This window comes from Linepithema humile, chromosome 7, assembly GCF_040581485.1.
Source record: "Linepithema humile isolate Giens D197 chromosome 7, Lhum_UNIL_v1.0, whole genome shotgun sequence".
NCBI classification, from domain to species: domain Eukaryota; kingdom Metazoa; phylum Arthropoda; class Insecta; order Hymenoptera; family Formicidae; genus Linepithema; species Linepithema humile.
The window spans coordinates 3,988,019-4,013,482 of NC_090134.1; the positions used below are offsets into that span (position 1 = coordinate 3,988,019).

Genomic DNA, 25,464 nt, shown 5'->3' on the forward strand with positions numbered 1-25,464 from the left:
ATAATCTTAGAAAAATAATATACTATTTGTACCGAATATAGCAAAACAAATAATTGTTCGACTGCTGGAACAAGAAATGATTTTAGGACAATAGTCGCGACAGTTTCTGACAGTGCTGTCTCTCGAAAAAGACCACATCCGGATTAGAGGAGATCTTCAGCGTGCCAAAAACGTTCTCCGATATCACTCGGCCTTCGCATTACGGTCAGTTAGCCGTCGGTGCAGCATTGTGGCGGGTGTACCGAAAATTAACCCGTTGCGATTCCGGCAGCGCCGACCTTGTGACCCGCGTGGAAAATGCGCGAGGACGCCGAAACCGTAAAACAATATAGTTAACTAGCCCCGTTCTCCCTCCCGACGACGTCACAACAGCCCGCGCCCGCACAAATAGGTCAATAGGTGAGACGCATGGAATGCACGTCGAAGTGACCCAGTTCGGAATAAGGCAAGAGCGGTCGTGCAACGGCCGTGCGGATCAATAGCGCATTCTTGACTTAGAAAATCTACAATGTCAGCGATGGAAGGCGGGACCAGAATGAGCAAACGAGATCGGCCTTCGCGGGGAGAAGGCTAGGGTCCCTTTTTTTCCGCAAAATGCGAATTTGAAGCAACCGCAACGGGATTGGAAATCTTATTCGATGATACATCCAGCGAAGATGACGATAAATTTCGCGGTGAAAATTGTAAATCTTCGGTTATCAGTTTTCTGTCATATATAAGATGTGTCCTGGTAGTACCGATATTAATTTTTCTGACAGATTCTTGGACCAATCTGGAATCGATCCCTTCTCAACGTCTAAGTTTTCTAAGGATTATGAGTGGATCTGGGAATGGAATCTGATGGTTGAAGTATTAGGTACTCATCCAGATGGTTCATAACGTTCATCGTCAAGTCATGTCGGAACTTATTACCCGACTCTTCCCGACAACGGCTTTATCTTTACGACAGCTTCCATTCATTCGGATTACATTCGCTCGATCGAAGCCAAAGCTTTCTCATTAAATGGTGTACAAAGGAGAACAAAATGCTTCACTGATTCTTTTCAAGAAATTGCGGCGATAAAAGAAAACTAAGAATTTTAATTAAGATAATTTGTAAAATCATGCGAAAGAAGAAGACTCGGTGTAACTCGGATTAAATTCTTCCCCGATGTGAAACGGGAGAAACAAACAGATTGAGAATCGAATAACAAAGAAATATGAACAACAATAATGCCCTATAAATTGATTTGAGTAATACAATATCCGGACGCGGATGGAAAAGGTTTAAACAACTTATTCGTTTCGAGTTTAGTCAACGCTCAACTGCCATAGACATCCTCATTCGCATCAGGAAGAGAATCTTGAATCAAGTCTCTGACTACTACGGACGTGAACAGAATATTTCACGTCCAAGTGCACGATTCCATAGCGACACAATGACAAATGTAAACAATCTATACTGCGAAACATAGAAACTAGATAACAAGGATCTGATGCTCGATATCACTGCTTATTGATTCGGCAAGTTATTACTCTTGTTGATAATACTAACCCGGCTAGAAGCAAATAGATTGAATGCTTCTGTGTAACGAGAATCCTAATGTCAGATAGTTGTTTATTAGTTGCGCAAGTTTACTTTACTCACCTAAGCCACGATCAAATTTACATACAAGAAGATGAAACGTTTCTATCGCACGTGCGGAATATACTTGTCGATGAAAGATGAATGAACGCTTTTTAAAACGCGCACTTGCCTTTTATGATGCATATCGGCCGGAAGATAAGAATGTCTCACTAAGAGTCGCTCTTCAAACCAATAGAGCTGGGAATTAATAAAGTGGGGTACTTCGGAGTTTAAAACAGCGCACTTTACCTGCGCTTTTAATTATCGCGTATCGATTTTTAACACCCTCGCGACGCGCTATGCACGCGAACGATATATTACAGCAGCCTTATAATTTCGAAGCTGGTTGGATCCCGCCACAAATACTAGTCCGCACAAAGCGTCCGTAGGTGTTCACAAAGGACTGCGTATATTCTAGGTCAGGGTCTCTCAAACTGGGTTGTATCGCCGCCATTCGCAGCCACCGTATATATCCGGAACGTGCGAAAGTGCCTGATTCTGCCTTTGCGAACTCACTTTTGCGACTCGCAATCTTTCCAAGTGGATCTTTCGATTGATCTCGAATCTGTAAGATCACGATAAGCGACCATTAAGCGATCGCAGGAAGTCACGTCAATGTATGATAATCATAAATTCGTATGATGATTCGCGGGATTATGGCATACATATATAATGAACGCAAACTATGTTAGAAGAACGTCCTCGTTTTCCCATAGAGTTCCAGAGGACCATTCGGTAAAAATCGCAAAAGATGGAAAGTCTGTCGCGTGCAGCGATGTCAATAGGATACTGCGTAATGAGGAAATCGCTGCAATAATAGCTGTAGGAGTTTGCAAACGAAAAACACGCAAATTACGATTATGAAGTGTGTCATGAGCAGCATTTTTACAAACTGGAGTACTACATCGCGTCGTTTCGGTTCCTGAGAACCGCTGTCCTAGAGAATACATACGCAAGGATGATGCGTGGGTGTAAGGGTAATAACTACCAGGCTGCGAAACTTGCCCATCAAGCGCAACGAACAACGGTGTGTTGTTAAATCGCACCATTATATGTACTAAAGACGAGTGCCATCCTGTCACCGAGGTATATTCAGCAAAATAAATTGAATTTTTTCGTCGTGTTAAAAGGTTGGACTTTTTGCCGCTTGCGTGAACTTGAGCTACAATATTTTTGTGTTTCGATTTAATCTTTTTGGCTCTGGATTATTTCTTTTATAAAATGAAAAACAGTTTCTCTCACGACCCTTTGGCAATATTGACAACTGAACAAGTCAACTGAAAAATAGCAGTGTGCAAAAACATATTAGTATATGCGCATTAAACACAACAAGAAACATTTTATAGGTATGTCAAAATAATGCTGCTAAGAGAGATATTATGTACGCAGTAAACATATTAAATAAATAACAAGTAAAAAATTATTTTAAAAAATAAGAGCCAAATATTGTTTTCTTATTAGTATCAAGAAGAATTTACAGCAATTTACAATATATTTTTCTTGAATTACTGTGAGAATAGCGAGAGACACAGAGAGTAACATGCAGAAATAATTCCACGAATTCGTCAGCAGAGTCGCTCAGTGAATAACTTTTTCCAAATGCATGAGATTGAAATTGAAAATATGTAAATTTTACACGTGCCACAGTACAGGTTCATGTAAAGCACGCAAACGGCAACGTACTAGTGCGACCGGCAATCGATCAAATCGTCTGGAAATCAGCCGGCACCGAAAGTAAATGACGCATTATCCATTCCGAAGTTTTCTGAGAGAAAGAAAGAGACGACTTTGCAAACACGAACAACCAGTTCGGAGACGCCATTTTCGACATATGTTGTATGTAAAATTATGTAGATTTATCTGAATTTGCCATAAGATTTTTTCCAATCTGATGCGAGTTTACGAGAATTTTAATTAAAGTAAAGCGTTCAAAAGTTTCATTTATATTATGGATGAGTGTGACGACTAACAATGTGGTTTTATTTTTAGATCAATTTGCCAATCGAGACGTGAAAGATTACAATGCCTCGCAGCTCTGTTATAAACGATAACGAGAGAAAATTATTACTTCCTCAGAAGCCCACGCGACGAGTGGGAATTCACGAGGGGTGCGATTGATCGATGCGATCACATATCATTCTAGAACAAGCCAGCTTGTTAAAATATTTTAAATTACGATATATCCACCGTGTCATTAGGTGTCATGAGACTCGGTAAAAATACGTTCATACATTGTAATCAATAACGTACATTTTTCTCGATGTCGTATAATTACGTAAAGCTTGAATAAAATTAACTCCATAACGAGATGGAAATGTTGAAGCACTCGATCGATATTCATATAACAAGTTTTTTTTTAAATGTAAATTTCGGTGATATATAATCACGCAAACTAAGTGTAACAGATTTCAATCATTATAATGGACTCATCTTATCCGGTAAACGTGATAGAGATACGCGAAGGAATAAATTACGAAGAAAATCTGAATGGCAGTCAAGAGGTATATAAAAATGCCTCGCCTGCTAGACTCGATTATTTGCATGGCGAGCACGATCTTCATTCACCTATCATATCCCTCGAGCCATTCATCTTTATTAACTACTCGTTACCGCGTGTAGCAAGGCCGCTCAGCCGTGCATTCGTCACGGAGAAAAAAGAAGTTTCGATCTTCGCAAAGTTTGTGATAGATTTCGCGAGTATGGAAATACAGGTGGCCTGTCCGCGTCCTACAAAATAAGATTTACGAAAGTGTTGTCAGCCGAATGGAAAAGTTTTACGCGTGCATAATCCATACCGCGATATATCTTTCGAAATCCTGTTATGTCAACCTTCCGTAAGCGCGCTCGCATTTTCACATGTATCTTCTCTCTCACCAGTTTTCCTACGAACCATCGATTCTCTCTCGCGCGAACGCGAATATTTCGCACGATTGACTGCTCTATAGAGTATTCACGTTATAGTGAATATGGCTCGCTAACAATAAGCTGATTACGCATGAATGCATTTTAATTACTCATGAATTACACGATGCATAACGGACGCTGCTCTTTTCATTCGCAAAGCAGGCGTCGTGAATTAGAACACGGGAAAGAAATCTAAGTACATCTAATAAAAAAACGTCTGCTAATGTCAAATTCTTTTCATAATAAAAATGGCAAGATAAGTGTTTAAATAAAATAAAAATGACTTTCTTTCGCCTGCGATGTCAACGAGCAAAGACAAAAAATATAAAAATCTCATTTTTCTATTGTAAAAGTTTTAAAAAACAAAACCATTTAAATTCTATTATAATATCAATATAAAAAATTCATAGAAAATGATATTTAAAGATGCTCGATAAAAATGACGAATAGGGGAATATGTTAGCTACTTACCGGGTGTCACACTCGGAAATGGTTGCCCCGGCAACGATGGCGGATGCTCATCCTCGGGCGAACGCTCGGATGCGTATCCCTGATCTTGCGGCTCACCGCTCGCCAGTTTGCTCAACTTCAGATCAACGCACTTGCCAAATTGCTGACGATGCTTGAGTAGTTCGCAATCAGGCTTATGCACTATCTTCATCAGCAAGTCATCGTTGTCGTTGGCGCTAGTGGTATTCACTATGCACGGTTGCGAAGACGATGAGTTCGATTGGAAGCTCCTGCCGCTACTGTTCCTGGCGTCCGGCTTGCGCTTCGGCAGAGTACCAACTAGGTCGAGGTCCGAGTTTCGGTGGCATCTGTCCTCCAAGGACACACCGCGACCGTATCTCCTGCCGGAATCCACGAGCACTGTATCGGCGCTGCGATTTCTTTTGACCGAGTCAAAGTTGCCGTGACGACACCGCACCAGATCGAGATCGCTTTGCTGATATCTGAAATCAATCCGAAATTGCTTGCGGTTGGTTTTTTTGGTCTGGGAAAGACTCGCGTGTTTGCATTCGTCGAAAGTAACGGCCATTTTGAGCCGAGGGCTGGCGTAAAAACCATTTTCCTGGATTTTAAAATACGGAAAGTTCGCCGCGTGTGCGCGAAGGATGCGACAAGTTCGAGGTGCAAACTTCGGAGACTCGCATTCGATGCGAGAGTATGCGCGATCGATCGATCGGCAGAGATTGAGGTCCAAAGAGACATTCTCGGAATTCTCCAAATTTCCACGCCTCCATTCTCCTCGACAGTTCCGCGATGAAATGTCGGAATCGTGTAAGTGAAGGGTGAATTTCAAGAATTTATTATGGATAATTAATTCTAACGGAGACGCATTCCATGTAAAACGTACCAAATTTTCCGTAATACAGTCGTGATGTAGAATGAATAGTTTTTTCATTATATTTGGTGTTGAATATTACATACCTCCAAGGATCGTTCTCGTCCAGAGAATCCTGCGATCGATGTTTAACGAGATCCAAAGTGCCCGTCGGTCCGCTGTCCGAGAAATGCACTCCTAATGAGCGTTTCTTATGCGGCAAAGTACCGAAGTTTCCACCGACGTTATCGGACATAACATTATTGTTATCTCCTTGATCATCATCCAGCACATCCTTATCGTCCAAATGATTTGGTAGTGAACCGCAAAATTTATATCTGCGTAAGAAAAATGAAATAAATAGATTATTTATTTAGATTTCAAGTAATCACAAAAAAGAATTATTAACAAGAAATTATAAATATTTATTAGCAGGATAACAGTTAGATTAAATTATAAGATGTAAGATTTTGCAGAAACTTTTTTGGAGATGTTATCTCTCGCTGCTGTGAGCATTAAACATTACGCTGCTTATGCAATTCTAGTTTTACAGTTTCCCGCTTCATTAGAAGTACGAAGGAAGTTAGAAGGACGAAAGCACCGAGAAGGAAACAAGTTTGCAACGTAGGCGGCGGCATTTCGCGTAATAAGCTGTCGTCAGAAAGCGTCAAATTCTACAAGAAAAATGCATTACGGTAATTTGCATAACTCGCGATTCACGTTTTTTTGTTATTGCGCGTTACACAGTTGACCGGTTTGGTCGGTGCAAACGATCATTTCGTGTGGTTTCAAATTATTGCGTACGTAACGAGCTGCACGAAACGCGACGTGCGTATAAAATCGCGTGCATGAGAGGATTATGCCAATTTAACCGGTGAACACCGTTGTCGCGCTTGTGACATCGGACAAACGAAGGTGTGAGCGCACAAATAAAATAAAAGGAAAGCATACATACGACATACGAAACGCATTCGGTGCGAAGAGAAAAATTCTGCCGTGACAGCACGCTCGCGTGCTGTATGACATATGTGACATTTGAACAAGGTGAAATCGAGCGTACCGGAATCGAAATATTGCAGCGGATGATGATCGTAAGATATTCCGCCGCTTCCGTGCACGCGAATTGTCAAGCAATAGACAAGCATGCGTGTATGCATTTTAGATATTGATATTGTAAATAATACAATAGATCTTCTAATCTATTAGGAATTATAATAAATTTTATCTCGTTTTGTTAAATTAAAAAAAAAAAAAAAAAAAAATAAATTATCTAAAAAAATAAAATTTTAATAAAAGACAAATTAATCTTTACTTTTTAAAGAAAACGTGGAATATCTTGTAATGTAAGTTGTAACTTGTTCAGCTGAGTATAAGTAAATCTAACTTATGTTCAAGTTTGAGGATTAGTATTACATTTATTAAAAATTTTCTTCTTATTTTATTAAAAGTTTATATTATAGTATTATGTATGCTATTTATCTCTTGTTGCTGTGTCGTCCTTCCGACATTGTTGAAAAATGAGTCGAAAAACACGACATAATTATCGCAATATCATGATACACAGCATGATATAATGTTTTGTATTAATATGGCAATTATGTTTGCATGTGTTTCGTAAAACGTTCACAATACGTGACACGCATCGTACCAGGGAACGGTATAGGAAACTTTACTAATAATTCGTACGTGACATCATCCACCGTAGTCCGCTTTCACGCCCGGTGGATAAGCGAATGCCTGCGCAAACCTTCGTGGCATGCATAAGCGCACAAACGCGCAGAACATCTGACCTTTCACCGGTCTCTCTATTTACTTGGACCTCCCATCGTGGATACCTCGATATCTAAAAATTCTACTCTCGCTCTTTCCGGTATAACGATAAAAATAAATAGGCGTTTTATGATGTAATTTCTTATCATTACTGACGTAACAAAACGTCATATATAATATATATAAAACTTTTAGATAATTTTAAAAAATAAAAAAATATGTTATATGTTATTATAAATGTATCTTTATATATACTAACTGATCTTTCACTCAATTTAATTTAATTTTTCGTTGCAATTTTCATGATTAGCATAGTGGATTAAAATTCTGTCTACTTTTCTGTTGCAATTGTATCTCGTAGTATAATTCTTACAAGAACGTACAATATAATCACTATTTCAAGATGAAATTAATAAATAGTAACAGAAAGAACTTTGCAGTCTTTAAATCAACGTTAATTAATATTAAATATAATAAAATAATAAATTGCAAGGTTTTCTTGTACGATGTTTTTTTATATTCACGAAAAAGGAATATTTGATACAATCAAAAAGCGACCTGATATTTCTAGGCTTAAGTAAACAAATATTAAACGAGATAGCGATCCTGCTTTCGCATGTTACTGGCTGCTGGGTTAGACAACAGCACTTACGTAAATGAGATCAAGAAGCGCCCGGGCGCCTTTTAATGTCCCTCCCGACTGCTCTTTTAGCCCGTGTGCCCTTATCCCTCCCGGCTTCACATCGTCCCCGTGTAAACGAGGGTTTAATGGAAGTCGCCCCAGTTCAGCAACTGGCCGACCTTAAAGGTACTTTAAATTATCTCGCGGCCGGCAACTTGTTACTACCGGAGGCGTCGCTGAGCCATTGTAGAGATGCTTGTGCAGTCGCGCTGCGAGAGAAAACTATGCGCCCAGGAGACGCTGATGCAAGTGAGTTCCCTGTTTTGTTTTGCTACGAGATGCACAAGACTGCTTCCGCGCCAGTAAAATTTCCAAGCTTTCGTTTTACTTTAAATGTGCTTTAAATGTGCCACCTTGTTTAATTTAATTGTTGCCAGAGACAGAATTTAGTTTAAGTAAGAGAAGCATGAACTTAGAGATATTTTAGATAAAGACTGTATAATTATATGTATAATTAAAAATCTTACAGTAAAATATATGTTCTATCTATTAGTTTTTGCAATTTGTTTTATATAAAATATAAATTTTTGTATATAATTAGTAAATAAAATATAACATTTATTTGTCATATATCATGCCTCTTGTTGAATAATCGATATATAATAATGTAAAAGATTAATTAAAGGTAAGCACAGATATTATATTAAATACTGCGGGATGCTTACTTAATAAAAAGCAAGTTTGAAAATTCAGGAATGCCCATTAAAATTAAAGAGGTTATTAGTGAATCCATCTGTTCTCTACGAATTTATAAATAGTTTTTAAATGATACACCGCGCGGCGATTACTGTGAGATCATTCTGTCAATCTTGAGATTTCTCCTCATTTATTGTTAGTCAATTATTATGATGACTGTATAAAACGCAAATAATTATTAATTTGATAACACGATGCAAGCAGGCCGGCTCATTTTCTGTCGATTTATCGCTGTCATTTATCACCGTTATCAGCGTCGGACATAATTCACCTTCGGATTAACGATCTCGGCCATTGTTGGTTACGCGCACAACGGCTTACTCCGGTTAGCTAGTTAGACGAATAGGAGTAAAAGGATATTACCGGCATACATAACATGTTTTCACAACGTCCCTGTTATTGGTTAATCGTCTTACGCGGCTTAGTATGCCGGCATACAACATATTCAACTCCACGTCGATAAAGATTTCAGAGCTGAGGCAAAGGAGGATTTCGCGAAAACCTCTCCAAAATTCTCTCAGCGCGATGTCTTGTCTTCTCTTTAGATTTAATTAGCACGCGTCCGGATTAGGGCTTTATCACTTTGGAAGTAATTCCACTCGTGGCTAAGTATAGTTGTTCACGTTTATACGGAGATATCGTCTCTTAATCCTCGACGGAATAATCAAGAAAACGACTACGTGAGAGAGGTTCTAGCTGATCTCCGATCAGCTCGTAATCCATCTTAATCGATCTCGCACGAAATCTACCTCAATCTTTTCGTATAAATCTTTTTATCTCCTTTACTTTGTGTTAATGAGTCGGTCGCCGCAATTAGCTCGAACGATCTTTTAATGACTCTCTTGGGCATTTAAAGATTATTCACGAATTAGTACTATTAAACTGTCGATCAAGATGAATGATATTTGTAATCATTAATAAAGCTAATTCAAAGGCCACGCTAATTAAAAAAAAAAAGTAAAAGTTTGAAGGTAACAAACTTTTCAATTAAAAAATAAAACAAATCTTTAAGAACAGATTCAATCTTAAGTGATTTCTTCACGGAAAGATGCACGTGGTAAGTCGATCGTTTTTCAACAGGCACAAAGAGACTATGAGCAAAAAAAGCCAAAGGTGAAGAGAGTTAACGTCTTATCATCACGCCGGAATCGTGGGTAAAGACTAGTTCACATCGATAGCGCCTGAAAATGAGTTCTCTCCTCGTTTTATATTTGACAATACATGAGTATTGTGCTTAAATAAATACTTCCTGTGCTTAGCTGTATTAATTTTAATATACGCATAAATTTTAATTGATATGCAATAATATTTAAATTTCTGTTTAATTCATAATAAATTACTAATGAAATCTATAAATAATATTTGTATCATAAATGTGATAAAGTAATAAAAATAAATGAATTACTGATTATAAAATAAACCATTATAAACAGTAACAAAGTGTAATCGATAATATTATACTCAAATTTTCTATACACAATTCCCATTTGTGCAATTTGTTTTAAGGGTATTTCTAATCCACAAATAAATTTATGTCAAGCAAATCGATGTGACACGTAGGAACGTAGGTCGTACCCTTAAGGGTGCCTATCAAACGAGAAATCGATCGTGAATTGACCTTTTCCTCCGCGTATTGCAACATGATTCTCCCCTGCAGCGTTTCACTCGCTTTTCATACCGTTCAAAAATTAACAGTGTCTGCAAGGCAGCATTACAAAGAGGATCTAATCTTCCGCGGCGAGAGAAGCGCGATTGAAACACCTCGCACATCCTCGCACTCCTTTTTTCCTTTGATAATATTTCATACTGTTTAATCTTACCTACGTAGTCATTGTACTAACTTTTTTTCGTATCTGTTATAACTTCAACCTACTTTTAATCAAATTGCAAACCAATTTTGTATCCATGCGTAACTTTAGTTTACGGCTTAATACCCTTCAAAGAAAGTTTAACGTAACAAGAAAAAATTATATTTACCTTCTCTCTATTACGGTATAAAGTTACGTGATTAAATGTTAGCGTCGAATATCGCACTTAGAATAAATGTAAATATTGCTTGGCAAAAACAACCGAGAGAATAAAATATCATAAACGCAATCAGACTTTTTGTCTAAGTAAAAGTAAGAATCCACAAAACATTGGAGAATGTAAAATTGTTGATGACAATGGGGGCGGCGTATAATAATTATTAATGTCTAACCTTTCTCTCTGCGCGCTGGAGCAGGGCACTAATATCTTTCCCATGCTGTTGAGCTTTCCTTTGGGATCGCACAAGTTCCCGGAGGACTGAGTGCGCCGGCCGGTGAGGCCCTTCCCGTTATGTCTGCTCAAGTTTGAGCCCATTGTCGACTCCTCGGTCGTTTGGACTTGGTTCGCCTGTTGGTCTTCCTCGAGACGATTCACGGCATTTCCGGGCGTATTCTCCTTGTTCGGCCAGTCGAAGTACCTGTCGACCTGGTTTTTAGCATTGACTTTGCAGGATATTAGCTGCAGTGGCGGGGGCGGCGCTGGCCGATTCCTCTTGCCGCCGGAAACGACCGGTTGTAACTGCGGCCGGCTGCAGCCGCGACGACGATTGCTCGATTGCGGCGACTCGTTATTTACGGACAACCTTTGCACTTTCCAAGCCTCCTGACTACTACTAGTTGACGGCACCGTCACCACTTCCTCACCTGCAATCAAAAAGTGATATCAATCGTCAGTATATTCGGTAGAAATGGATTTTTATCTTTTTTTTTTTTTTTGCGCCCGCAGCTTCTAACAAACGGCACGTCCTGAAATTGCATCCGCGGCTTTAGTTGGATATGTTATTTTCAGTTGTCGTGTGTATTTTCATGTGTAGGAGTATATTTGAGTTTCGCAGAGATAACATCGCGCATCCTAATGCAGTTGCACTTCGCACGCAACTTTTATAAAGCGTAGAATGTGTTCTACGTCGATAAATTTTTAGTGAATTGCCTGTATAATTATGTTTTATTTTACTCGTGGCTGCTTGGAGATTTTTGCAAGAAAAAAACATGCCAAATTTGTTTAAAATACTGTCGCTATATGATTTTGTAAAAGTGGAACGTTATGTATAAATTTTTGTTAGTGTTTATAGCTTGACACTCCAAATGCATATTGATTAACACTAATTCCGCCTTTGAGCCTTCGCAGCGGTTGCGAGTTGAATTTGCGTTCACGTTGAGCTCGGGTCACGTTAGTGTTATGTCTATGGAACCCGATTCATAGCTGCGTATCCGAGGTCCGAGTTACTAATAACCATCGAGCATGAGGCTCGTTGCATAACTGTATTATTAATGCGGCCGACATGCATGCACGTGTATCACGCGCCTCTACGCATTTAATGAACGGAGCTGGATCGAAACGCGGTCGCTTGTTGTGTCTACGAGCGGAAAGTTTTAATTCGGTGCGAGAGAATCGACAGCGTTCGTCAACGCGTTTGTCGTGAAAGAATGAGAGTACACTCGACTTCGAGTTCGATTTAATTCATTTTTATTCGGCGAATAGTAAATTACGACTTGATCTCGTGAAAGCAAAATTGCTCCAGTTTGACGTAAATTATAAATGTAATTTCATAAAAATGTAAATTGAAGGCTTTTCCAGAAAAGTGACTTACGTCCGAAAAAATAATATTGAGAACAATAATTAAAAATTTATATTAAATAAAATTTAATTATTTTTCTTGTTATTTTCTATATATTTATAACATTTTTTATCATATCAATATTTGATAAAATTTGATTCTAATTTGTGAGTTATAATGTTCACGCTGCTATTCGTCGTCCATACAAACGGAAAATTGTGATGATTGAAGGAAAGAGTCGGTCATTAACACATAGGAGAAGGAAATGCCTGCGAGTCATACTTCGCATGCTTGTACTTGATTTCTTGCGAGAAAGTATTACATTAGCAATTCTGCGGTAATCAGGACGATCAACCGTTAACGGTAATCGACTAGTTCACAAATCTGCAACGGTGAACATATTTATTAAAATTAGCTTACAGACCACTTTGACGACATGTAAAATAAGAACAGCATAGTTAATTCAAATGTCTTCTACAAATGATTAATAACTCTTCTCTAAACAACATATCTAAATTCTATATATACATAAGAATATACCTATATTTCTACAAATTTCTAAATATCTTTTTAAATAATAATTTATTTCAAAAGAACAATCGGCTTTTTTAAAATTAATTTTTAAATTTTCTTTACAAGTAACATAATCTGACTTCACTTTCATCAAATTCGTCTCCTTTATCCTACCATTTCCTACCGTATCTGTTAAGGTATAATATATTTTCTTCAGATTATTCAAGCAATTTCGTTCTTCGTATATATATATGTACGAAGAACCAACTTTAGATAACGTCATTGTCACCGCTGTTGTTGGATTAACCGATGACGGTGCAACTGAGAGAAATAGAATAAAATCGAAAATCTGCTGTGCACGTACCTTCCGAAAATGACTTTAACCTTTGTGCAAGCTTAAGAGAAGTCGCAAAATTTACTTATCTTTTAGAAGAGAGCAGCGTGGATACTACTCTCAATTTATTTTATAAAGTGAAAAGAATTTTAAGTGAAAGGCGACGAAAGGCATGAGTAATTATTTGGCTTAATATGTGGTCCTCGACTGCACATCGTTCATCTCGCATGCGAGAGTTGTGTATAAGAAACTCTTCTCTGCCGTGCACGCGAAATCACCGTTGCCAGTAATTGCATCTTACCAGTGCGTGACGCGTTTATAATGCGCGCGTTTATAATAGCGTTCTGGAGAAAAAGATACACGTGTAAAGTGGTAAAAAGAATTTTTTTGTTGTGATGTAAAACGCAAGTGCAGGTTGCGAATAGCACGCTAATATTCGAGGCAGAAATTTTTCTAACAATTTCATCTAAATAAGTCACATTTTACTATGTTACTTTGTCTGATTTTAACGAAAGATTATTTTTAGCAAAAAAATGCGTTCAACTTGGTGTAGGATAACGCAAATCAATTGTTACCTTTCGAGCTATCGTTTCAGTTACAAAACGATACTATTATTGGCTATCGCACAATGCGGATATACATAGCAACGTTAAATATCAACTGCTATCAGATGTGATAAAGAAACAATTTTATTGTTGATTTAAAATTTTCAAAAAGAAGAACAACGGAAATATACGCTTAATTTAATCCAGAGATTGATCTTAAAATCAACAAATTGTGTTGATCGGTTTTACGAGAAGTTTTCATTTCATCGATACTAACAATTATTCTGAATTTTTCTACTTGGCTTCGGTTCACGAATAAATCCGGAGGTAAACGCAAGAAATTGATAGGGACCGTGCGATCAATCTCGAAGAGATTATTGATATCGTAAAGGAGCCAATCGTTGATCCGAAATTTATTGCATCGAGATCTCTCCATAGAAAAGATGCATTGAATAGATGCTCATCGTGAGCGTTTTCAATCCGTACACAGTTTTGCATAGGATTGTAATGCGGTATAAGTATATTTACAATACTAGGAAAAATATTAAAATTGTGAAATGTATTATATTTAAATTTACTACAACATAATAAAATATGTATTTAAACATAATGTATTTAAAAATGTATTTAAATATAATAAAAATATTGAAATATTTTTTTTAAAGTTGTGAAAGTTATTTAATATAAAAAAATATTAAGTAAATTTATCGAAAGTATTTAATAAATTGAGTTTTGTTAATTGTAAAAATGTAAATTTTTAATAAAATCTTATTTCTTAGTTAATTTTGAGTAAATTTTAACAGAATTTGTTTGTTACTGCCATAGAGGAAAATTAAAATTTAATTTCAAACTTAATTATCAGGATAATTTAATGCTGAAAGTTGGAAAGTAGTTTCAAATAACTTTCCATTGAATTTTCATTACAAAAAAGTTGATTTTTCAAATTTCAAATTTATTTTAAAATTATTAAGAAAAAGAAATATATGACAGTTCTGACATAGCCTTTCTAAGCATCTTTTCTTTTTCATTAATATCTGTCATCATGTTGCTAAAAATTTCTAATGGAATTTACAATTGTTTTAATTATAGCCTCCATAAGATCAAGAATAATTTACATCCGGGATATTATTGTGTTTTTGTAGTCGCGTTTATCCGCGAGTAAATCGTATGCGGCTTTACTTGTAAAATATTCAATGTCACCATTGTCAGAAGAAGAAGAACGAGAGAATACGCAATGTAGCGTGTATATACAGAGCGCGATATAACGCGAGTCTGGCATTATAATTACTCCATAATTAGTTCCAAGAGAGCGTTACGCGCCAGCGGAACGGAAACGCTCGATCCACCGTCATGTAATTACCTTTGCTCTCTGTATCGACTGACATTGCTATCAGCAAAAAACAATTTGAGACTGTTCGGAACGGGTGGAGATTGCGAGTGCAAATAGTTGGAATAGTTGCGCGCAGAATAATGCACTAATTCGCATTATGCCGAGCACGTGCTTGCCGATCGCAAATGCAAGCAACAATAACAGCGGTTGTCTGTTCGTGCGGACCGAAACGCTACGTTGGAAAATCCATTTATATGCCAATTAACTCGCGTCTGCTACAAATTTATTATCGTAAGGTCAAGGCAGCCACTGCTATGTTTTGGGTAATTAAACATCGTTCGCAGATCTTAGAAAAGGTGCCAGGTTACAGTATTTATATAGTGTGAATGAAATACATACGTATAAGCATTTAAATATTACAAGAAGTATCAGCGGTTCAGCAGATCGATCAAGCAGATGCCAAAAGATTTGTAATATATTTAATGTATATTTCAGTATTTTTTGCAAGATTTATTTTTTTGGAAGAAGTTTAAAGTAAATATATGTCTTATATACATATAACTTAATAAAGACTTTATGAGTAATAGTGACTCTATTTGAAGTTACATTTAAGAAACAGATAACAGAATGTTCCAAGAATAGAGGACAGAGAAAACGGGTTAAATTAGCATCCGTAATAGTCTTCAGGCGTTTATTTCCTTGTGAATTTAGAAATGTTCTCAGAAGGAGAAAATCACGAAAATCAAGTTCTACAAGTGTAAGTTTCAAGTCTAAAACTTTAACGTTTGTTAAATATATATATTAATCTTTTGAATTTAAACATGTACAATAAATTTATGAAATTAAAAATTTTTTCTTAAGTTGTATATTTTTTCCATTATGCGCAATTCCGACGCAATAGCGCTGTAAATTGATGTTGTTTTAGTTAATTAAATACTATTTGCGAGCTTAAGATAATACCAGTAATACGTAATTACGATTGAAGAAGAGAGGGATTATGCAAATATCGAACGACATGATAATGCGATAATAGCATAAATAGCATGTTCGGAGTAATTTCACAGTTTAATCAGCCTTAACAGGATTATCCAAAAAGTTAAATCTCGCAATACAATTATCATGTAATATTTCTAATTGTCAAATTTATTTCACCAAAAATAAACACGAAAAACGAGTTAAAGATTGCTTTATAAACGAACGTAAGGAATATTGTATATTGAATATGTATCGCTTTTGTTATCAGAAAATGCAAAAATATATGATAGATACGCAATAACGAGGGGCGTAAAATGTGTAAAATTTTATCATACCTGACTTAAAAAATGTTCAACAAGTGTAGAAGAAGACACACGACACAAAGATCACCAATTAAAATCATTAATGTCGACTGACGATAGTCGATTGTCGTTTAAACTTATCAACCTAAAATGAGAACGTATGAGTTTGGTAACGCTGATAACAAAAGAATGTGCGTTAGTAATACTATTGATAAGACAAAGCGTCATTTCGATGTTGATTCTTCACCTGCGTTAGCACAGGCGAAAGATAGAGATTTTTATAGAAGTACTGGGATTATATAAAATCCGTTTCGATTCACGTTTATTTTTAGCCATTTCAAGGCAAACTTATTTATATTTTTAAGATAAAATTAGGATATTTTTATAAACTCTTTCTCATACTAAACAAATTATGAATGAAATAAATCTAGCCTTTACTTTCTTAGTATTTTTATATAAAATGTAAATTTTATTCATATTTTAATATTATTTTCAATATACGATATTATTGTTTTAAATATTCTTGCCTACTATTTTCTTAAACTTTTAAAGCTTAAAGATCTTTTATCTTTATTTTTTCATACAAAGGTCCAAAAATCTAAAATATAATTTAGAAATTCTAAAATATAATTCTGTGCTTATGTAATTCCTGTTATTTTAAACAATACTGTTTTGCCTTATAAATTTTTATCGACTACATTTTTCATTCATCATATAATTTTTTTTCTAAATTATTATGTTGAAGACTTTTTATATTTTTATAAAATCTAATTACTATGAATAAAATTTTGTTGCAATGTTTTGCATCAAAACATTACTGTTTTCTATGCGGAACTATAACTATTTGAATTTTCGACTTTACTTAGTTTCGAGGTTTGCATCGATGGAGAAGTACATTGGTCGATAGTGCAGCATGATGTTTGTTACAAGTAGTGCACTAGTATTCGGTATTAACCACGGCTTGCATTCGTGCGTGACGAACAGAGCTTGGGATGCTGCAGTTTTAGAAGTTTAGTTCGGTCGAATGACGATGTTTAAAGTTCCCTCAGGTTAAAAGTTTGGTAGTTCGAAGCAGTCTTTGCTTTATCTTAGCGACAAGATCGAACTTATCAAGCTTATATGCTTTCTTACGGAGCTTTGCTCCGAATTTTTACTATTCAAGTCGAAAAGAGTCGATTTATGCCTCCGTTTATATATTACACAACGTGCAATTTATTTTACAGCATTTTTTCAATATTTTTAAAACAGATATTTTATAACAAATAAAATACCTGTTTCAAAAATATTGAAAAAATTATCAATTAATCCGGGAAAAATTGTTCTTTTCCTTTTATTTATTCTACAGTAACAAATAATAAATATTTTTAAATTATTAAAATGTTGCTGAGGAAAAAAATTTGTTTATATTAAATACGATAGAATAAATAGCTCAGCACGAATAAAATGTTACTATCCACGAGATAAATATATTTTTAGAAAAAGTAATTAAATTTATAAAATTACTAAAATTGTTAATGTTTAAATTTAATAATTGATATCTTTATCACATTATTATTAAAAATTCTTCTATTGTTCTAATCAATAATTTCGTATCATCATTGAATCCTTGATGTTGCTATCAAAACAATGCTGGCGCAATTGAAGTTAAAATCGTATCTGGTTTAATTCAAATTTGCGGGAATGTTCCACTTTACTAAAGTTCCGCAGGCTTGTAAATTCGGTTCACCGAGTAAGGACTTCGCAACATCCTTAGTTGTCATGAAAATCGTATGTAACGCACCTAATAGCGGCGTGCAATTGTGCATGCAATCTCATTATACTGCCGGCAAACTAATAACATTTCAGTGGCTCTCTAGTAATCCGCTGTGAACTAATTTAAAGCAGTTAATGCCCAAGCCGATTCGTAGTTCTACAAATACTAGCAATTTTGGCGATTGAACTATGTCTGTTATTTTTATATTATTTACTCAGTAGCATGAAAAATGTTTTAACAATTTAAAATAATTTTTTCAATTTTATATTTGTTTGTTTTTATATATTCTATGTTTTTAACTTTTGTCAAATCAAATTCTATAAAAAAATTTATTATACGTTTTTTAATCGTTTTTTCATGAAAAATAATGTTTCTTAATTTTATTATAATTTTATTATAATTTATTCGTTATATATATATATATATATAGCTTTAAACTAACTCATTAAGTATTAAAATTCACTGCATATCTATTACTTTTCAATTGTTTTTTAATATTATTAAGAGTTCTGCAAATGTAAAGTAGTGGAACAGAACAAGAAGAGAAAAAAGTGCATAATTAAAAGAAAAAATACAAAAATTAGACTGTACATATGATTAATATAAAAACAAAAATTATTACGATTTAAATATTGAGATTTCATAAAAATATATGACAATAATTAATTATTTTTATTATAATATTAGATTTATAACTTCATATTTACGACTTCAGAATTCAAGATCCCTATTTATCACAAAACAAAAACTATTATAATTGCATTGATTGTTATCTGATTTTATTATTATTACTATATGATTTTAATAGAGATAAAATTTTTTTAAACCGAGTATGATATATTTGTTTTATTCTAGGATACTTAATGCGGGGTAAGCTTGGAACGAGTGTTTGTTATTGTTTTGATTCCTCTCCTTCCTTGTGTGGAATCGCGCAGTCACTTACCCTCTACAGTTTGTAGCATCGCTCGCTGCTGTTCGCATGTGCTCCTCGTTAGGAACAAATCGCGCGTAATAAAAGAACATATAGAATATCCGAATTATGCGATGAGCGATCGTGGTATGTTAATTAATACTCGCGATTGCGTGCAATCAACCGTGTGAGATTTCATATTCGTACCTATTTGTGGTTATGTTTCCATTCATCGGTGTCCGTCGTTTGTGCGGGCCGGTGTTTGCAGCGATCCATGGATCGTATTTTTCTGCATTATTTTGCTCGCTTGTGACGCACATCTCACAATTCAGAATCAGGAATATATTAAATAGACTCCCGTATTAATTAAACTTACGTTTGACGATTTTCCAGTTCGCGGCCACTACTTCTCACCGCCTCGCGAAGTTAGTCGCGCGTTATTATGAAGCTGTCGCTGGAGAGTCAAATTTTGTACACGCGTAGTAGGTCAAAGCATACCTCGCTAGTTGGTAGTACTGCATAGAATGATGGTGCAGTGTCGTTTCGCGTTTAGTCGCTCATTTTAAATGCAACCGCACGGGATAGCTGTATGAAGTGATAGATGATCATCGCAGGTACGTAATCCAGATACGTGACAATAATTAGCCGTCTCTTGACAATTTTCGGATTTGCGGTTAGTATTTCTCATTTGCTTCGCGAAGCGGCATCGATGTTTCTCGAAACGATCCGTGAAGCATCGATATGGAGTTATTACCGAGGATCCGACATCTTGTCGTAACATACGTTCAACGAACGTTCGTTCCAAGTACATCGAGATTGCAATACGAAACGACAGGCAACCGTCGTTCGTATTAGTGGAGATAGTAATTAATTGCGTTTTGACGATTTTCAGGCTTGCGGTTAGTATTTCTTGTCTGCCTCTCAAAATGATTTGCGAGGCGTCGATGTGAAGTTGTTGTCGCAGATATGAAATTTCATCGTAATCGAAGCTCTCAACAAACGTTAGTAGTGGCGCCATGTAAACTGATGATCGAGCATCGTATTCTGTGTTTATTCGCTTGTACTAATTGCATCTGTGCATTGGGTTTGCGGTACAAAGCGGCGGGCGATCGTCATTTACATTAATTTAGGTATGCAATAGTAATTAATAGTAATTAACCGCCTTTCAATGATTCTCGCGCTTGTGGCTAATATTTCTCGTTAAGATTTCAGATTAGATTAGAATTAATTTTTGTATTCTGGAATTTCAGAATGATACAACACGATCAATGGTATACAGGATCATTTCCGTGAACACTAGTTGCAGTGAGTATGACGTCATTGATCATTCGCCAAGATTCTTGCAAAGGTGCTTCCGCGAGTTGGTAAGTACCTTCATTTCGTATGTTGCAATACGTGCAAATGCCACGAAAAAATGCATGTAATATGGCTAATAATGGCCCGAGATTCTGCATGCAAGAGTTATTATGCAGCCAGTCAGTTACTAATGCATGAGTAGCGCAAGGTACTGTGGATTCTAAGCTGTGTTAATGCACTGTCAGCGTTGCATGCATTTCTACATGCCATATACAACTGACTTCAAATTATAATACGTAACAAGAAAAGTTTTGCACTTCTCTATACAGATCTTTCATACAAAAAAGCGTTTAAGAAAATAATAAAATGCAATTTTAATAAATTTACGTAATTTTATTCAACGTGTAACTTTTATGAGTTTATTCCATTTGTGTAACATGTAATATTTAATATTTTAATATTTTTTATATATCTTAAATTTCTCAAAGCTTTAAAATTAAAAATAAAAAAAAGAATATTTTAAAAAGAAATTTTTAAAAACTTTGTTTTTCTTAGGTTTTTTTAAATTTTATGTAACATAAATGACTGTTATCTTTGGGAACAAATATGAAATGCAAAATTTGATGTATATAAGAAAAAGTATTCAATTCAGTATCAAATTCAGTCAATTAAAATTAATTCAAAGTTAATGTTTTAAAATGTTTGTCATATGATAAATAAAAAGATGTGTAGTAATTTTTTTATTTAGACAAAATTATATTACAATTTTATAAGTATCTTTTAATGACTTGATTCGCTTCTTTATATGTAATAATAATTATGTTTTACATGTATATCTACAGAGTATTTCAGAAATTCTAATTTTAATTTATTTTTTCTAGATTCATAAATCTTCTAAGTTTTTAAATATTTTATATCAAAAAGATATCTTGGCAATCAAATGTTGTGTGTGTGGATTAAACTTTTCAGATTATAAACATCTATTTAATTGAATAGTAAAAGTTTTCTTTATTTAGAGTTTAAAAGTTTTACGGAAAATATTTTAATTAAAGAAAGCTTGTGACTTTAAATCATTCAAAGAATTACTACATCAATTAAGATCTTCGTTCTGGTATACTCTGTAGAACAGCTTTCAGCTACTTTCAAACAAATTAAAGGTAAGGGCATTTATATTAATTAAATTGCTTAACATCATAAATCATGTGAATAGTCTAGACACGATTTGAAAACCTGCTAGTTATTAAGCACGTCGAGTACTTACAATATAGTGCAACGTGCACACAAGCCGATTATGCAGTCTGTTAATGACACGTCGCTCACGCGATAATGTTGCGCTGCTGTAGGCTGACATAGTACCGTTAATGCTTTAACTGTCAACCTCTCAGTCGGCTTTAACTATCTAGATCTTTAGAATTGTATTGTACCTAGTTATTTTTTTTTTATTAAAATAGAATCTTCATTCTCTTCACATTATCTCGCGTTATTCTTTTGAACGAAATGCGGGCGAGATAAGCGGTTTGTATGAGCTTAGCCCGTATATTGAGTTGCAGTTTGACGCATATCACGCACTTTGGTTGGTAATAGATAAAAGGGGAAAAAGAGTATAATGCATTTGTTATGAGTAGACACAAACTTTGAATAAATATTAGAAATGCTTTGCACTGAAACGGTACATTTAATGTTTTCTTGATTTATTAATCTTTAATATATATAATATAACATATCTTACGTATCACAATTATTATAATGTACTTCACTATACTTCACTATATTATACCTTATTATTGCTCTTGAAAATTAAGCAGCTATAATATTATATAGATCATTAATCTTCTTTTTAATAAAATAACAGACTAATAGATAATTGTGATAATAAAAATGACCTTGTGTCATCTCTTTGTAATAAAATGAATAATCATATATTTTATTATAGCTATTAAATTAACGTTCAGTATTTTGTAATGATTTTATGATGACTCTTAATTTTATCGATGGAATATGGTTACATTCGTTCCGTCATTACAATTGCTTTTATTTTCTCTTGAGCAATACGTACAATGTATTTTTCTGCGGTTTCAATAATAGTTTGTTTGAATTTTTATTAAGGGGATTACGCGCGCGCGCGCGCGCGCGCGCGCGTGTGTGTGTGTGTGTGTGTGTGTGTGTGTGTGTGTCATAGTGCACGTTTATTTATTTTCAAAACTAAATTTTTCCTGTTTATCTTTTATGACTGGCCAAGAAACAATTCGCATTTCTCGCAATAATATCAGTTCGTAATTTTTTTCCAAATAAAATAATTAAAAGCAAATTTTTTCACTATTACTCTAATTATACATAAAGGTACGATCGTCTTACGTTCGTTGATTAATCGCTCGGCGAATCCGGTTGCTACGCTCGGATGCTGCGTTGCATATTGTCGGCCGCCTAAGGCGCAGTCCGGACTGTGATCTTTAAGTGCCTCAGTTTTTCCTTAACGAGTCTCGATCAAAGCAAACGAGCGGAGATAATCGTACAAAGTCGGCAAGAGAAAAGAAGACATCGGAGCGCGCGAGTTAACTGTGTAATGAACTTGCTACAAGCGCGCAAATTCCCCCGACTTCTCAGACAACGAGTACTTGCAAGAAATCCTTCCCGGAAAAAAAGGATCGAGAGCGAGAACGACATAACGAGCCTTAGGCGAAGTGCGCGCCGCGATTAATTAGTCCTGCTTCTTTTGCAAGAATTGCGCCTCGCGTTTATGCGCGATGAAAGAGAGCGAGAACGGAGTTTTCAGAGAGAACCGAGCGGGGCGGCAAAGAGGTAGACGAGCACGGACAGACGGTCGGAAAGGTAAAGGGCTACGTGGTCGGGATGATGTATAGTTGTAGCAGCTCTCAAGCATCAGAACGGTAATTTCATAGTCGGTTGCACCGCGAAGGATTTATATTCGCGCCGGACATTTCTGTGCTCGCGCGAATCAATCGCGAGGATGAAAGGGCGGCAGGCACGCACATTCGGCCTCTTCCATATATTTTGCGCCAATATTTAGTCAGACCTCACTGCAAAATGATTATTACTAGTCGAGCGTTAATATGCATGCACGAACAAGGTGCTAATAACGTACATGTCCTTCTATAGAGAATCGAATAAATCTTAGACATAAAATGATAAGATTTTTTATGCCAACGATAAATTGCATAAAGAGGCAATAAACTTTTTTTATATCTTTACTTTGTCTTTTACATAAATATCAGTTTGTGATCAAAATGGATCATTAAATTTCTTGTTTTTAATTATCATTAAAAAAATGAATAGTGGTTCAAAAGTGTTTTTAGTAATTATTTTTATAACTTAATACCATTTATTAAATTTACTATTTATTAATAATACTATTTATTAAATTAGAGATAAAACCACTATGTTTTACAATTTTTAACGTTATAACTTGTTAAAACTAAATTGCATTTATGTGTTGAATAGCCCTTATTTATTTAATTAATATTTTTATTAATATTTTAATAAGACGTTACGTTACTAAAAACTTTTCTGCGTAGATATAAAAAGTTAAACAAGTTACGTGATAAAATTTTATATTATTTTTAGCTGAATCTTTTACATCGTATATTTTTCAAAATTGAACATTTAAGTGACTTGATCTCGATTAATTAAAATTTTTATTGTAATTAACATTTTTATCCATATTAATAAATGTTTTAAATTAAAATGTTAATAAATATTTTTCTCGTTTAGTAATGTAATATTTGGCGAATAAACATGATATCACAGATTTTATTTTTACCGTCGAAGAATTATTCTTATTCACCGTTCTTTGTGGAAAAAACAACCAAAACATCGCTTGAAACTCGCTCTCAATCTTTGTTTACGTCGCGAAGATTTCTTATAGCTAGCGTTCTTAGAAAAGGACATTCCTCGCACCGAGACGTTCCCCCTCCTATCGTTTCCTTATTTATCCACACGCTCTCAATTGTATTGCGTAGTCCGAGTTCGAGCGCCGAATTTGCTTCATATTCTCACATTTTCTACTCATCGAAAGTGAATTTCGCGTACAAACGAATATTGGCAATATCGAATTGAAGGCGATCGTCTCGAGGTGTTATGTTCACACGATTCGCGTTATATATCTCGCGGATTTATCAAAATAAAGCAACATTTGCTTGTGATATTGAAAAATATTGAGTCACGTAGTAGTGAAATTAGGCGCATGACGTGACGTCACGATTTACCGGTCGATCATTTTACATCGCTTTAGTGTTGCGGTTGAGTCGTGATTGCTCCGTGTTCTCATATCTTTTTGTTCGTCTTGAATGAATCTCGCGTGCGTACGAGTGTTGGCAGTGTCGTATTTAGCGATGGGTAATTGTTCCGAGGCATTACTTTGTCCGCGCAATCGCGATCAGTGTATTTTTCGTCGTTCGACATCGCTGTGCCCATCGCTTCGCGTTTTGGCGGGACTTCATTTATCGATACGCGCTTTTTCTACGTATTTTGTGTTATTCGCTCGTCAGACGAGCGTTGCGAATGATATTCAGCATTACAAATATCGAGAAGCATCATGGAATTGTCGTGATGGATTTATCGAGATGGATGACGTAGCTTATTTGAGATATTGAAATATTTGCTGTATAATAGCGTGAAACTAGGTGCATTAACGTGACGTCACGATTTAGTTACCGGCCGGCCATTTTTCGTCGAGTGCTCCAATGTCGCGGTCGAAACGTTATTGCTCCGTGTTCTCATATCTTTTTTGTTCGTCTTGAATGAATTTCGCGTGCGTACGAGTGTTGGCAATGCCGCATTTAGCGATGGGTAATTGTTTCAAAGCATTACTTTGCCCGCGCGATCGCGATCAGCGCGTTTTCGTCGTTCGACATCGCTGCTCGTCGCTTCGCGTTCCGGCGGGACTCATTTATTGATACGCGCTTTTTTTACGTATTTTGT

General features: G+C 35.5%; 1 protein-coding gene across 1 annotated transcript in view; it reads right to left on the reverse strand.

The window, feature by feature from the left end:
• Positions 1 to 25,464, reverse strand: part of LOC105668273 (uncharacterized) — a 112,568-nt gene that overhangs the window by 20,728 nt on the left and 66,376 nt on the right. Inside the window, exons 2-4 of the mRNA XM_067358690.1 lie at positions 11,183 to 11,654; positions 5,942 to 6,172; positions 4,982 to 5,463 (exon numbers count right to left, since the gene is read on the reverse strand). Of these exons, the coding sequence (XP_067214791.1) occupies positions 4,982 to 5,463; positions 5,942 to 6,172; positions 11,183 to 11,654 (1,185 nt within the window). The remainder of the gene's footprint in view (positions 1 to 4,981; positions 5,464 to 5,941; positions 6,173 to 11,182; positions 11,655 to 25,464) is intronic.